The 13967-nt window shown below is 38.3% G+C and overlaps 1 protein-coding gene across 7 annotated transcripts in view; it reads left to right on the top strand.

Moving 5' to 3' along the window:
• Positions 1 to 3568: 3568 nt before the first annotated feature.
• Positions 3569 to 13967, top strand: part of LOC148879744 (TATA box-binding protein associated factor RNA polymerase I subunit C) — a 34479-nt gene continuing 24080 nt past the window's right edge. For 4 of the 7 annotated variants that reach the window (XM_088961400.1, XM_088961399.1, XM_088961402.1 and 1 more), the window contains exon 1: positions 3570 to 6982. In XM_088961400.1, coding sequence (XP_088817526.1) covers positions 4148 to 6976 — 2829 coding nt within the window. In that variant the 5' untranslated portion in view covers positions 3570 to 4147 and the 3' untranslated portion in view covers positions 6977 to 6982. Of the gene's footprint in view, positions 6983 to 7731; positions 8125 to 13967 lie in introns of those variants that run through there. The other 3 variants (XM_088961404.1, XM_088961405.1, XM_088961403.1) reach the window with 3 other exon arrangements.

Below are 13967 nucleotides of genomic sequence, written 5' to 3'. Positions count from 1 at the left end.
AGAATGAATAGATGACTGAAGATAAAAGCTTATGGAACAGGATGATTCAATAGATACCCATATCCATCAAATCCTTTAACCAAACTCAAATTACTTCACAGTTGAGATCCCTCAGCCATCCAAATACTTCCTGTCTTGGCTCATTTCATCCCTGTACTATTGAATGGAGACATCATTGGGCTCATGTGTGGGCTTTCTTCCCTTAATGTACCATTTAGCATGGCCAATTCCCTTAATTATTGCTTTTTATAATAATCCAAGGACTCAAAAGGTCCTCCAGTATTGCAACAACTTGATTCAAAATGGGAATCTATAACATCTACTGGAAATTCAGCCTCCACCAAAATGGCTGAACCTACTAACAAAGGAGAGCCCTAGAATCAACAACAAGATGGTGAAGCTTCATCTCCCAATACGAAAGACTTGGATGGAATTTAGGGTTGAATTATCGTTTGTTTTCAAGTTTTTATCCTAAAATTTAAATACATATCATATGTTTATACAAGTAAGAATCATTCCTTTTTAGTTTCCAACAACCCCACCAAGATTAGATTCATTACTTGTAAAGGCAGTGAAACAAAGAAAAAGAATACATAAACATGTGGATCTAATCAGTTACAAAGAAAAAGAATCGGAGAATGAATACTCATTAATCAGTTGTGAAACTAATATGAAATAGGGGTTTTATAAAGAGGGTTTTTGAAGCATGAAGCAGTGCAGTGCTGATCGGATAAGGAGAATTTATAGTCGATAGTTCGGTGCAGTGCTGGTTGGAATTGCAGCGACGAGTATGAAGCATGAAGCGGTGGTCGGAGTTGCAGCGGCAACCGGCAGTGGTGCTTTGTGACAATCTACAACGGTAAAAACAAAGAGGGTTATATGAGATGTGAACAACTCTTCATCCCATCCAACACGATAGCGTGGTTTAATGCACGAGATAAAGCCGTGGACGAAAAATTAGCCCGTGGTGTGGATCAATCCATGAGATAGTGTGGATTGATCCACACTACAAACTAGCCGAATGTCTTAGCAACTGTTGCATAGACACAAACAAAATATCTCATGGTTTCAGCACGCTTCCAAACACCACCTTAGTTCCTATCGTTTTGTTTGATAGGAATGGGATTTTGATTCCCATGTTTGGAGGAATGAGATTCCCATAATCCCGTTCCAGATTATGTCAAGAAGTAAAGAATTCATGACAAAAAACCCCCCAAATTCTAATATTAATAATAAAAAATAATATATTAATAATAAAATAATAAAATATTAATAAATTCATAATAACAAACAAGGATATTAATTTTAAATACAAATAAAAACTATATTGTACTCCACCTCATAATTCTAAATTCCATTGTAGACCTACAACAATTCAGAATTTCAAATACGCCCACCTACAACACCAATACTCGCCTGTGGCATCAATTCTAAGCTAGCACCTACCCCAACTGTATAGTGGAGCTAAGATTTGTTGGGATGGACTAAATAATAAAAACCCCTAAATATAATAACCAAATGTTAGTAAAATATTCATAGAATGATAACATTATAATAAAATATTAATATATTATAATTAAAGGTATAATAAAATACTAACATATTATATATTAAACAATAATAAATTAGTTTAGAAATAATAAAAATGATAGAATATTAATAGGATAACGAGAAAATAATAATAAAGTAATAAATCATTAATAAAATATAATAATAAAAATATTACTAAAGTAATAATAATATAATCATATGTTAGTAAAAAATTCATACATTATTGATAAACACTAAGATATTAATTATTGAATGATAATAATAATAATAATAATAATAATAATAATAATAATAATAATAATAATAATAATAATAATAATAATAAAGTAGAATATTAACACAATATAATTAGTAATAATAAAATACTAACATATTTGTTATTTAATAATAATCAATTAATGTTAAAATAACAAATGAAAACAATATAAATTAAGAAATTAGGAATACAAATATTATTATTGTAATAATAAAATAATAATATATTAATAAAATACTAATAAAGTAATAATAAAATAATAAATAGGCTGATACACAATTAAAAAAAATTCAATTGATTATGGTTCCAACTCCCATTGAACCAAATAGCAACAATTGGAATCTGATCTAATTCCTGACTGAATCAAATAGGCATCAGGAATAAGTGATTCCAATTCCAATTTTGGAGGATTTAGGTGATGTTTGGCACCGATGCTGATTATTTCGATAAATTTTGTTATTTGATATCATTTTTACCATGTAAGTCGATTTTTTAGAAATCGGTTATAAGTCTATTTAGTAATGATTTTCAAGGGTTTATTATTTTTGTATTAGAGTTATTATTTAATACTAGGTTGGATACCATATCATTTTGAAAAATTGAAATTAGTTAGAAATAATCAAAGAAGTGATCCATGGAAACGGATTGATTTTAAGAATCAATATTGAAACCAAATTCAGGCGGTGTTCGACACCGTATTCATCTCGTGGACGGGACTGTTTCATGGGATGAACACTCATCCTCACCCCAATTTCTCATCCATGGCAAAAATTCATGGTTAGGGCCCGTCCACACTCTATTTTTGATCCCCTGCTTCACACTCTCCATGAAAGGCTAAAACCCTATCGTTTGTTTCACATTTTAATATTTTTTGTCAATAAAATATTGATTATTTTACTTAAAATTTTATTTTTTAATGTTTTTATCAATAAAATAATATTTTTAAATATTTAAAATATATATTTTTAAAATTTTTAATTATATTATTTTATTATTGTTTTTATAGAAAATTAATATTTATTGGTTAATATTAATTCATTAATGCATTTTCAATATATTTATCATATAAAATGTAAAAATTAGATATTTATGAATAACTTGTATAGATCAAGGTCTTCAAACCGCTGTTGACCCAGATGGTCAGACCGTTTGGCTCGGGAACTATCTAGGGAAGTGGTTTTGTTTTTCCCCAAACTTGATATTTGGCCAAAAGCCATTGAAAAAGTCAACAACATGTTGACCCGAGTGGTCGAACCGTCAACCCGTTCAACGGTTTTGACTGCTTTTTTATTTTTAATTATTTTTTTATTTTTTAATTTGCTTGTCATAACAGATTGTCCGTTTGAACTAGATGGTCAGATCGTCGACCCATAAACCGATGGCCAGAACAATTCATTTTTTGGATCGTTTTTTAAAACATTGGTGTAGATCATTCATAAATGTATATGGGATACATGGAATCAAAATGTGTGATGTAGATTGGTCCACCCCATGCTTAGAGAACATCACTATGGATGGACTGGTATAGTTCACATAGTTTTTCCATAGTTCAAAACAACTATGGAATATGGTGTGGTGTGAATTAGTCTTTGCCACAATCAGCCCATACCCATTAATTTCTCATCCACACTATAGAGCATCCCTTTGCCAATGCAGAACCCATCCTAACCGCCATTGCAACTTTGTATAAAAGTAAGAAAATGTTCCGGATGCAAGACTGTTCGAACGGACCTTCCACTCATTGAAGCCGTCTCATCAATTTTAGGCTGATTTCCTAAAATACAGCAAAATCGTCGTGCATTCATCTCCCATTCTTACGAGGAGACGTTTCCAATTCAAAGATGCGATGATTTACTGTGAGATCGGCGTGAAAGAGCACTCAAATCCAATTTTTGTTTGAATTCGGAAATTAGAATATCTGGATATGCTCCTCAATTAATACACCTCACACAGACCTCACATCACAGCCCCATCCCATCTTGTATTGCGAAATTCTCCCCTACACAAAGTACATGAGATAATCCCAGTATCTCACAATACACGGTCTGATGGGGCTGTGAGGTGCGCTCTGTGAAAATATATTCGGATTCGATCACGGTCTGATCCCAGTCCGTTTCAACAGCCTTTACAGCCTTACGTTGAAACAGCCTTCTTAGCTTTTGCTTTCAATTTGTTTCCCGGTTCCCTCTTTCGTTATTTGTATCACCTAAATCACCTAAAAGAGCATCGAGCTTCTGATCAGAAAGATTCGAAGTAAAAAATAGGGCTAAGTGCTAAAGGAGAAAGCTACTTCTTTGCTCTCGACTTCCCTTTAGGTGGGAAAGACGAATCAGAAAGAATATGAACTTCTCAGAAGAGTGGAAATCGCTCTGGTCAATTTCATCTGTCTTCTCTCCACCTCTCCTCCTCTCCGGTCCCTCTGCAGAACCGTTGGGCCCGCTTTTCTTCACCCCGTCTCCTAAAACCCTAAACCTTCTCTTTTCTTCCCCCTCTTTATGCCCTTCAATCCCTCCTGCCATTCCTCTTCAAACATCCCTGCGTGCAGCTTCCCTGTCTTCCAAAGACACTAAAATTCCAGATAGTGTACGTACTTCCATTGCTGCCGATTTTGGCCGTCAGTCCGATGACGTTCCTCCTCTAGCCGGTAACAATCTTCAAATGCTTCGTTGCCAGAACGGAGAATTTCTGTTTTTATTCCCGACTGGAGAAAATTCGGACCGGGTTGGTTCTGTTGTGTTGTCTGTAACGGAATCAAGTTGGGAAGTTCGAACAGATAAAAGTGGTAATATCTTTATGTCTACGGATGGATTAATTCATCGGATTCTTAAAATGTTTGTAACATCTATTAATGCTCGGTGTTCCAATTCTTCTTCATTAACAGGTAATTCTGTAAGTATTGGGTTTTTGGTAGCTTGTACTTTGTATTCCGTTCATTGGTTCCGCGTTGATATTATCAACGTGGGATCAAACTTGGAAAGACCCGATTTGATTCATTTGGGTATGAAGAAGTTTAGCAGATATGTTGCACATGCTTGTTGGAGCTCACATCTGCCCGAAGAGTGTGTGGTTTTGTTAGAAAGTGGTGAATTATTCTTGTTTTCTTTGGGTTCTTTCTCTAATGCCAGTGCTTTTCCCGTTAAAATGAGAGGAAGTAGAGTTGGAGTTTCATGGAAGGATTTAGATATAGATTTGGATAGTTTGGAGAAAGGTGAATGGTTATGCTGTGAATTTGGTTGGCATCCCCGAATTTTGATAGTCACTAACACTAGTGCTGTTTTCTTAGTGGACTTGAGGTTTGAGGAAAGCAATGTGAGTATTTTAGCAAAGATTGAGATGTTTCAGCCATCAATGGGAGTGGACAGGTTTCTTGCATTTTGTAGAGCTGGTTCCGATGGCTTCTATTTTACAGTTACTACTGAATATTGGTTGCTTCTTTTTGACATTCGGAAGCCATTGATGCCTGTTTTACAGTGGGCTCATGGCCTTGATAGCCCACGTTACATTAATGTGTTTAGGTTGTCAGAGTTGAGGTCAGCACCCAAAGAGGATAAGTATAAGTGGGCTTCGGAATCTGGTTCAGTCATTTTGGTGGGTTCTTTTTGGGACTGCGAATTCAGTTTATTCTGCTATGGACCTTCTTTACCAACTCCAGATGAGACAGTAGCTTCTAAAATTTCAAAGTTCGCCAATACCCTGTATGCATGGGAACTCCCTTCTGAGCTCTCCTTGTCAGGTCGGAAGTGCTACCATGGAGATTGTCTTTTAAGAGAGAATTTTTCTAAGGCTACTCTTCCTGTGTGGGTTGATTGGCGGCAGAAGAAAGCAATAGTTCTGGGCTTTTGTATTCTTAGTAAAGATCTCTCATCCTTAGCATCTGAAACAAGCACTCTTGATGGCTTCACGCTGATTAGGCTAATGTCTTCAGGGAAGCTTGAATCACAGACATACCATGCTTCATGGGATTTAGCTAATAACAAGCAGGGGGGAGAAGTCAATGAGACCACTTCGTTGCTGGTTGAAGATCCTCTTCTATATACATTGGGTGATCAGAAATATAAATTTCCTAGGAGATTCAAACATCTGAAATTTGATTATCTCCTTGGGTATTTGAATGGATATCTAACCAAGCTCATGGAATCAAATATGCAAAATACTCAATTGGATTTGACTGAAACATCTCCATATACTCAAGACTGGTGTGAACTTATTCGTGACAAATTGAAGGCTTCTGGTATCATCCAAATGGGGTCTTCTCCTGTTCTTACTGATGTTCTTAATGATATCAGATTACCTGCAAGTGCATATGAGATTGCTTCGAGGAGAATGTGGGCAGGGCTGCCAATGAATGTTTTACAGTTGGCTTTTTCTAACTACCCAGAACTCCTTGAAGTTCTTTTAGACCAGAAGAAGGTCTCACTGGAGTTCTTGGATGTTCCTAGTTTGCCCCAGTGGCCACCATTTTTCTTGAGGAAGCCCTCAAGCCAAAGCAATAAGTGGTCATTCAAATTGCAGTCTGATGATGCTCTTGTAGGTCCTGTACTTCCTCTTCCTGTGCTTCTTTCACTTTGTGAGATTAATAAGAGCCAGAGAAGTTCAGCTATGGATGAAGGAGATTCATTTTCAGCTGAGGCAGAATTGACTCACCAATGCGATGAGGTCATCAAAGTGGTTAATGAGATGACATTGCCGAGATCCAGCTCTGAGTTTAGTGATTCCTATGTTGTCTCCCTTGCTGATCTTAGAGATGAGAGGTGGAGTAGTTCAGAAGAGCAGCAAGAGCCAAAGCCTTTCTTTACATACAAGCCTCAGGCCTTTTCAGATAAGAGACCTACCATTAATTCCACACAAGATGAGACTATTTTTGAGGACAAGAGGTTTGAAACCTTTGTTTGTAAAAGGCCTGAGAGAGAATTTGCACCTAATCCACATAAGGATTCCAAAATGCAACCGAAACTTGTTCCAAATTCTAATAAGGAATTGGTTGGATTAGAATTTTTTGATGAATTGTGCCCTGTAAAATTGCAATTTGATTCTTCTTCATTGAGCTTTGGGCCTAAGGAGCTGAAAGGTTATAAGTTGTTGAAGAGGCAGTTTGCAAAATGGCAGGAAGGTTTTAAGCCATATCAAGATTTCTGTACTCTGTCCAAAATCAGAAAACAAGCACCATGATTTCTGGTAAATTCTTCATATCTTTGTATAACCATAAAATTGCATGTAATTTGTTTCTCATGTTGCTGATCTTGCCTCAACATCTCATTTTATTGATGGTTTGGAGTTGGGCCAACACGTCTTTTCAAAGAAGAAATTTTATTAAAATGAAAATTTGACTTTCCAAATAAAATGAAATTTTATTAAAATTTTGTTATAATTATATATCAGTATACATTATATTCATTAGTTGCCAACAATTGTACTAATTGACATATGCCTCTACCCCATTAATGGAACTCCTGTATTTGCTCAAGGAGAAATGCGAAACAAACAAACAAAAAAGAAGGAAAAAAAAGAAATAAGGTTCTCCTTTAAGAATTAGATCCTTTTCTTGGGGGAATACTAAATCTATCTTGGCAGGGGAGCAATTGACGTTATTTTGGCGTTTTCTTCTTTTTTAGGACTTGGGAGACCTTGTATAGTCTGCTCAGGTAGATTAAGTGTTGCATAAAGAAAAAAGAAATCTGTTAGTGTTGTTTATTCAAACTTGAGAGAAACAAAGCAGAACATTGATCTCGAGGTTTTGTTTGGTAGGTTTTCCAGGTTCCCCATGTTGTTGTTGTCGTTACTAGCTACTACTACTTGCTTTCTTCTACTCTCAATTGTTTGATGTACTGTTTGCAAGAAATTCCCTTTTCAAGTGGTAATAATTTTGGTTGGCTTGTATGCCCAAATGATTTTCTTTTAGGTTGATGCACTGAACTCATGTACAGGATAATGTGTTGTCTACTTATTTGGGAAGCAAAATCATCAAGTGGTCAACAATTTGGAACATACAACCAAGATGATATTGATGCATTGTGAGTTTTGGCTGAAGAATCTGGTTTAGTCGAACTAGAGAGTTTTAACCCTCCTAGTCGACCATAATCTCTATTATATTAAAATAAGGGTACAAAGTTCTTGACAGTTTAGCCGGCCAGAGATAAGCGGAAGAGGAGAGAAGAGAAGAGAAGAAGAGAAGAGAAGAGAGGAGATAAGAGAGAAGGTTTGCAATGTAATAGTATTGGCGGTGCCAGTGTTTATTTTACTATATATAGGGCGACAAAAATAACAAGGGAAAAGACCCTTGTGCCCCTGAGTACAATAACAGACATAACATAAATAAAAAAACACTTTAATTAGCCAAACAAGCCCTAACATCTGCAACTAATTTATTTTAACATTATTCCAACACTCCCCCTCAAGTTGGAGCATAGATGTCAATCATGCCCAACTTGTTACACAAATCTTTGTGCCGCAAATGATGAAGACCTTTGGTGAAGATATCTGCAAGTTGCTCTTCCGAGCTGACATATGGTGTGCACACTTCTCCACTTTCAAGTTTCTCTCTGATAAAATGCTTGTCCACTTCAATGTGTTTCGTCCTATCATGCAGAACTAGATTAGTAGCAATATTGATGGCAACTTTATTGTCACAGTAGAGTGACGTAGAATTGCTTACTACGAAACCCAGTTCACCTAACAGATTTCTTATCCACATGATTTCCGCAATCCCATGAACCATCGCTTTATACTCTGCTTCAGCACTGGATCTAGTCACCACACTTTGTTTTTTGCTTCTCCATGTGACAAGGTTTCCTCCTACAAAGGCACAATAACCACTGGTAGACTTTCGATCATTGACTGCTCCTGCCCAATCTGCATCAGTATATACTTCCACTTTTAAGTGACTGTGTTTCTGGAACAACAAACCAGCTCTAGGAAACTTCTTGAGATATCTCAAGATCCTCTTTGCAGCCTCAAAGTGAGTTGCTCTCGGGTTGTGCATGAATTGACTAAGGACACCCACTGCATAGGCAATACCAGGCCTGGTCATAGACAAATACAGAAGTCTCCCCATGAGTCTCTGGAACATCTTTACATCTTTCAAAACCTCTCCCCGACTGTCTCCCAGATGGTGATTAGGTTCAATAGGTGACTTAGATGGTTTCACCCTTAACTTGCTTGTATCTTCTAGTAGATCTAGTACATACTTCCATTGGGAAATAAAGATGCCCTTGTGAGAGCGGGCAACTTCAATTCCAAGAAAGTATCGTAAGGGGCCTAGATCCTTCACCTCAAATTTGTGGCTAAGAATTTTTTCTCTGGATTTCAGCCTCCCAATCTCCTCTGATCACTATGTCATCCACATACACAATAAGAGCTGCAATTTTACCTTCACCTCTTTTTACAAACAGGGTATGATCTGACTGGCATTGTTTGAATCCCATCTGTTGGACTACTAAATGGAACTTACTAAATCAAGCCCGAGGTGATTGTTTCAACCCATATAGGGACTTTTTTAACCTGCACACCTTTTGTTCATTGCCTTTGGCACAGAATCCTAGGGGTTGGGTAATGTACACCTCCTCTTCTAAGTCACCATTCAAGAAGGCATTCTTGATGTACAATTGGTGAAGATCCCAGTCAAGATTTGTTGCCAAGAAAAGGAGAATCCGGATAGAGTTCATCTTCGCTATTGGAGCAAAAGTCTCTGCATAGTCCACTCCATATACCTGTATGAAGCCTCTTGCTACCAGTCTAGCCTTGTACCTTTCAATAGTTCCATCAGCTTTGTGTTTCACTGTGAACACCCACTTGCACCCCACTGGTTCCTTCCCCTCAGGAAGGTCTACCAACTCCCACGTACCCTTTTTGTGTAAGGCATCAATTTCTTCCTGCATTGCATCTGTTCATTCAGGTTTTGACAAAGCTTCTACCACGATCTTAGGGATGGGGACACTATCCACAGAAGAGAGAAAGGCATGGTACGAAGGTGAAACATGCTCATAAGACACAAAGTCAGAGATATGATGATTAGTGGTACAAGATCTAACACCCTTTCTCTTAGCAGTGGGAATATTAAGATCATTGGGGGCTGGTGAATCAACATTTAAAGGAGCAATGGGAGCAAGTGTCCCTGGCTGATGAGACGGATCTGCCTCGGGTGAATCCGATGATGTTGGTTGCATAGTGTTCGGTTCCACGACTCTTGAACTCTACTGGCTCTTATGGCGATGATGAAAAACTCGGAATGGAGGAAGTTGAATCTGAGTCATCACCTGTTTCTCTTCAACCCTACTCTCCCCCTGAGGAGAAACCGAGAAGAACGGTTGACTCTCAAAGAATGAGACATCAATGGAAACATAATACTTGCGGGCAATGGGATCATAGCAACGATACCCCTTTTGAGATGAAGGGTAACCAAGAAAAACACAAGGAATAGCCTGAGGGTCAAGTTTACCACGAGTAGGTGACAAGTTGTGGACAAAACAACGACACCCAAAAACATGCATTAGAATGGTGGACAACGGGGCTATAGGGAGCAAGAGCTGATGTGGGGCCTTATACTCTAGTAGCCGAGAGGGCATGCGATTGATGATATATGTCGCACACAATATTGCATCCATCCAGAACTGTTTTGGCACATTCATATGAATCAGCAAGCCATGAGCAACTTCGAGAAAGTGACGGTTTTTTCGTTCAGCCACACCATTTTGTTGGGTGTCCTGGCACAAGAGCTTCGCTGAAGTGACCCACTCGAAGCAAAGAACTTCGTGAGATCACTATGGAAATATTCCTTTGCATTGTCCGACTAGAAAATATGAATTTCCGTTTGGAACTGAGTGAACACCATGCATTGAAAGTCTTTCACAATTTGTGGCACTTCATCTCGAGATCGCATAGGGTAAACCCAAGTGTATCGAGAATAATCATCAATCAAAGTAACAAAATACTTATAGCCAGCCGCAGTAGGTAGAGTAACAGGGCTCCAAACATCAAAATAAACAATATGAAATGGAAATTCAGATCTTTTATTTCTTAAAGGTAAAGAACTTCTACAATGCTTACTCAACTGACAAGTTTGACACTGTAACTGACTCACTGACAAGAACTCAAACAACTTTGGGAACATAACTTTTAACGACTCAAAAGAAAGATGACTTAAACGACTATGCCATAAATAGGCCTCACTCTCACTCGACGAACTTGTGGACTCAGTTGCCACTAGACCAGCATTATTCTCCAACACGTAGAGACCATCCACCATGCTTCCTCTACCAATCGTCTTCCCTGAGGTCAAATTCTGAAACACAAATGAAGACGGAAAAAAGGTGATTGAGCAGTTCAAAGAGTGAGTAATACTAATGGACAACAAATTAATAGGTAATTTCGGAACATGCAGGACATTAGGAAGAGTAAGGCCAAGTGGGAGAGATATGGTGCCTCGGCCAGCTATGGTAGAAAAAGAACCATCAGTCAGTCTTACCTTATCTTTCCCAGAGAAAATGTTTTATGTCTGGAACAAATTTGACTTACCGGTCATGTGATTTGAGGCTCCGGAGTCAATAATCCAAGGTGAATCAGTAGTATCAGATGACACATGGAAGGTTGTGGCATTACCTGATGTAGATGCAAATGAGGTAGAACGAGTAGGCCCAGAATCCACTTGGCGGAGAGTCCTACCATACAATTCCAAATGTTCACGGAAGGAGTTGATAATATCTTCCTTAGGGTCAGAACCGGGATGTCTCTCCTGAGTTACGGGAGGACTAGTTTCTGTCGATGCCATATTAGTTGAGTTATACCTTTTTTGATTCTACTAGCCTGGTTTCTTGCCTTGATCCGGTGCTGACTTCTTACCCAAATCTTGTGCCCATTTAGGTTTTCCATGGAGATCCCAGCATGTATCTTTAGTGTGTCGTGTCTTCTGGCAGTGAGTGCACCAAAACTTGCTTTTATCTTCTGATTTTTTCTGAGTGTCACCCCTTTTAAAGCCACCTCCGACATTTGTATCTGAATTTCCTTGGACCGCTAGGGCAACTGACTCCCCTTCTACACCATTCATCACACTTTTTCTGTTTTCTTCTGACTGCACCAAGGCATATGCCTCCTGGATTGATGGCAAGTCTTTACTACCCAAGATCTGTACCCTAATGGACTTATATGACGAATTCAGCCCTAGGAGGAAGGCAAACACGCGTTGCTGTGATACAAGTGACTTATAGGCCTTTGCATCTTCATCACACTTCCAATTCACATTCTGATAGTGATCAAGTTCTTTCCATATTGATGTCAAATCAGAATAGTACATCGAGAAACTCCTCTCCCCCTGTTTGCAAGTAGAAGATTAAGCTTGTAGTTGATATATCTTGGCATAGTGTCTCTGTTCTGAATAAGTGGATTTCGCTTGTTCCCATATCGCACAAGCAGTTTCAGCCCACATAAAAGTCTTCCTTACTCGTGGCAGCATTGAAACCAAGAGCCAAGACATCACCATACTGTTATCTTGGTTCCACCTATCATGCTCAGCACTTCCATACTTCGGTTCCTTTACTCTCCCATTGATGTATCCTATTTGCCCCCTAGCAGTGATGTAGAGTTTTATCCCCCTAGACCACTCAAGGTAATTCAGACCATCAAAGGGAATGACAGCCATGGGAAAGCTCATATCCATTCCCCCACTCACTCCATTGTGGCTCCCTGAGATCTCTGAAGTAGCAGAATTCTCAGTCGACATGGTTAAGCAGTTAATCAGTCCCAAACACCGGACTTAGGACCCCTCCTTACTCCACAAAACAATGCTCCACTCAGTTCACACCCACACACTCGGGTTTACCAACCAGATTGAGCACAAACAGTACCAAATTCCGGACAAAAACTGAGGTAATATTCTGCAGATTTCAGACATGTATAGTTTTATCAGCCCCCACTTACCAGAATTCCAGAATCTAACAGCCACTAATCAGCAGGAGAGATCTTTCTCACTTATAGTCAACTCAAATCATTGAGAAGACAGGTCAACATTGACCTACAGTTGTCTTAACACATGAACAAGATCACACGATCCAAGAAAACTAGGGTTACACAGGTTCGACAGCATTTAGCCGCCCCAGATTCTTAGGGTTTTCACTCGGCACATGACCAAGGAGAGTAAAGAAGAGAAGAAATAGGGAGAACTATACCAGTTGTAGCTATTTTGTAGTCCAGAATCAGATTTTTTTCTGCTAGTCTGTTCGATCTGTTCTTTGGGTTAATCGATCTTCTCTTGACAGTAGGGTTGATCGATCTGCTATCTTTTAATCAGCATTCCCGCTCTGATACCATCTTGACAGTTTAGCCAGTCAGAGATAAGCGGAAGAGGAGAGAAGAGAAGAGAAGAGAGGAGAGAAGAGAGAAGGTTTGCAATGTAACAGTACTGGCGACGCCAGTGTTTATTTTACTATATATAGGGCAACTGAAATAACAAGGGAAAAGACCCTTGTGCCCTTGAGTACAATAACAGACATAACAAAAAAAAAACGAAATAAAAAACACTTTAATTAGCCAAACACGCCCTAACATCTGCAACTAAGTTATTTTAACATTATTCCAACAAAAGTCAAATATAAGCTTACTCAAGTATGGGACAAGAAAAATTAAAAACAAAACAGAATTGCCACATCACTACACTACTTAAACGATAATGAAAAAACTAAGTTACCCTTACTCGACCAACTCTAACACTCCCCCTCAACCTGGAGAATATATGTCATATAATCCTAGCTTGTTACATATGTAGCTCACTCTCCCTGAACTCAAACTTTTTGTGAACAAGTTTCCCCATTGATCACCTGAACTCACGTGTTTTGTGCTTATCTCTCCAAAGAAATCAAGACACAAATTGAACCAATCTTAGCCACAGGGGAGAAGGTTTCCATATAATCCAACACATATAATTGAGAATAACCTTTAGCAACCAATCAGGCCTTCAACTGTTCCACACTGCAATTTGGTAAATATTTAACATTATACACCCATTTACAACCTACAACATGCTTACAAGGAGGAAGAGTGGTAAGATCCCACTTGTGATTGTGTTGAAGACCATTGCTTGATGCCACCCTGGTAAAGTAAGAGCCTCCTGAACATCCTTGGGTATACATATAGAGGACAACAAAGAAATAAATTGGCGATGTGAAGTGGAAAG

The sequence above is a fragment of the Nelumbo lutea genome, chromosome 1 (genome assembly GCF_056320005.1).
Source record: "Nelumbo lutea isolate HS-2025 chromosome 1, American lotus-T2T, whole genome shotgun sequence".
NCBI classification, from domain to species: Eukaryota; Viridiplantae; Streptophyta; class Magnoliopsida; order Proteales; family Nelumbonaceae; genus Nelumbo; species Nelumbo lutea.
This window is presented reverse-complemented; position numbering and strand designations above follow the sequence as displayed.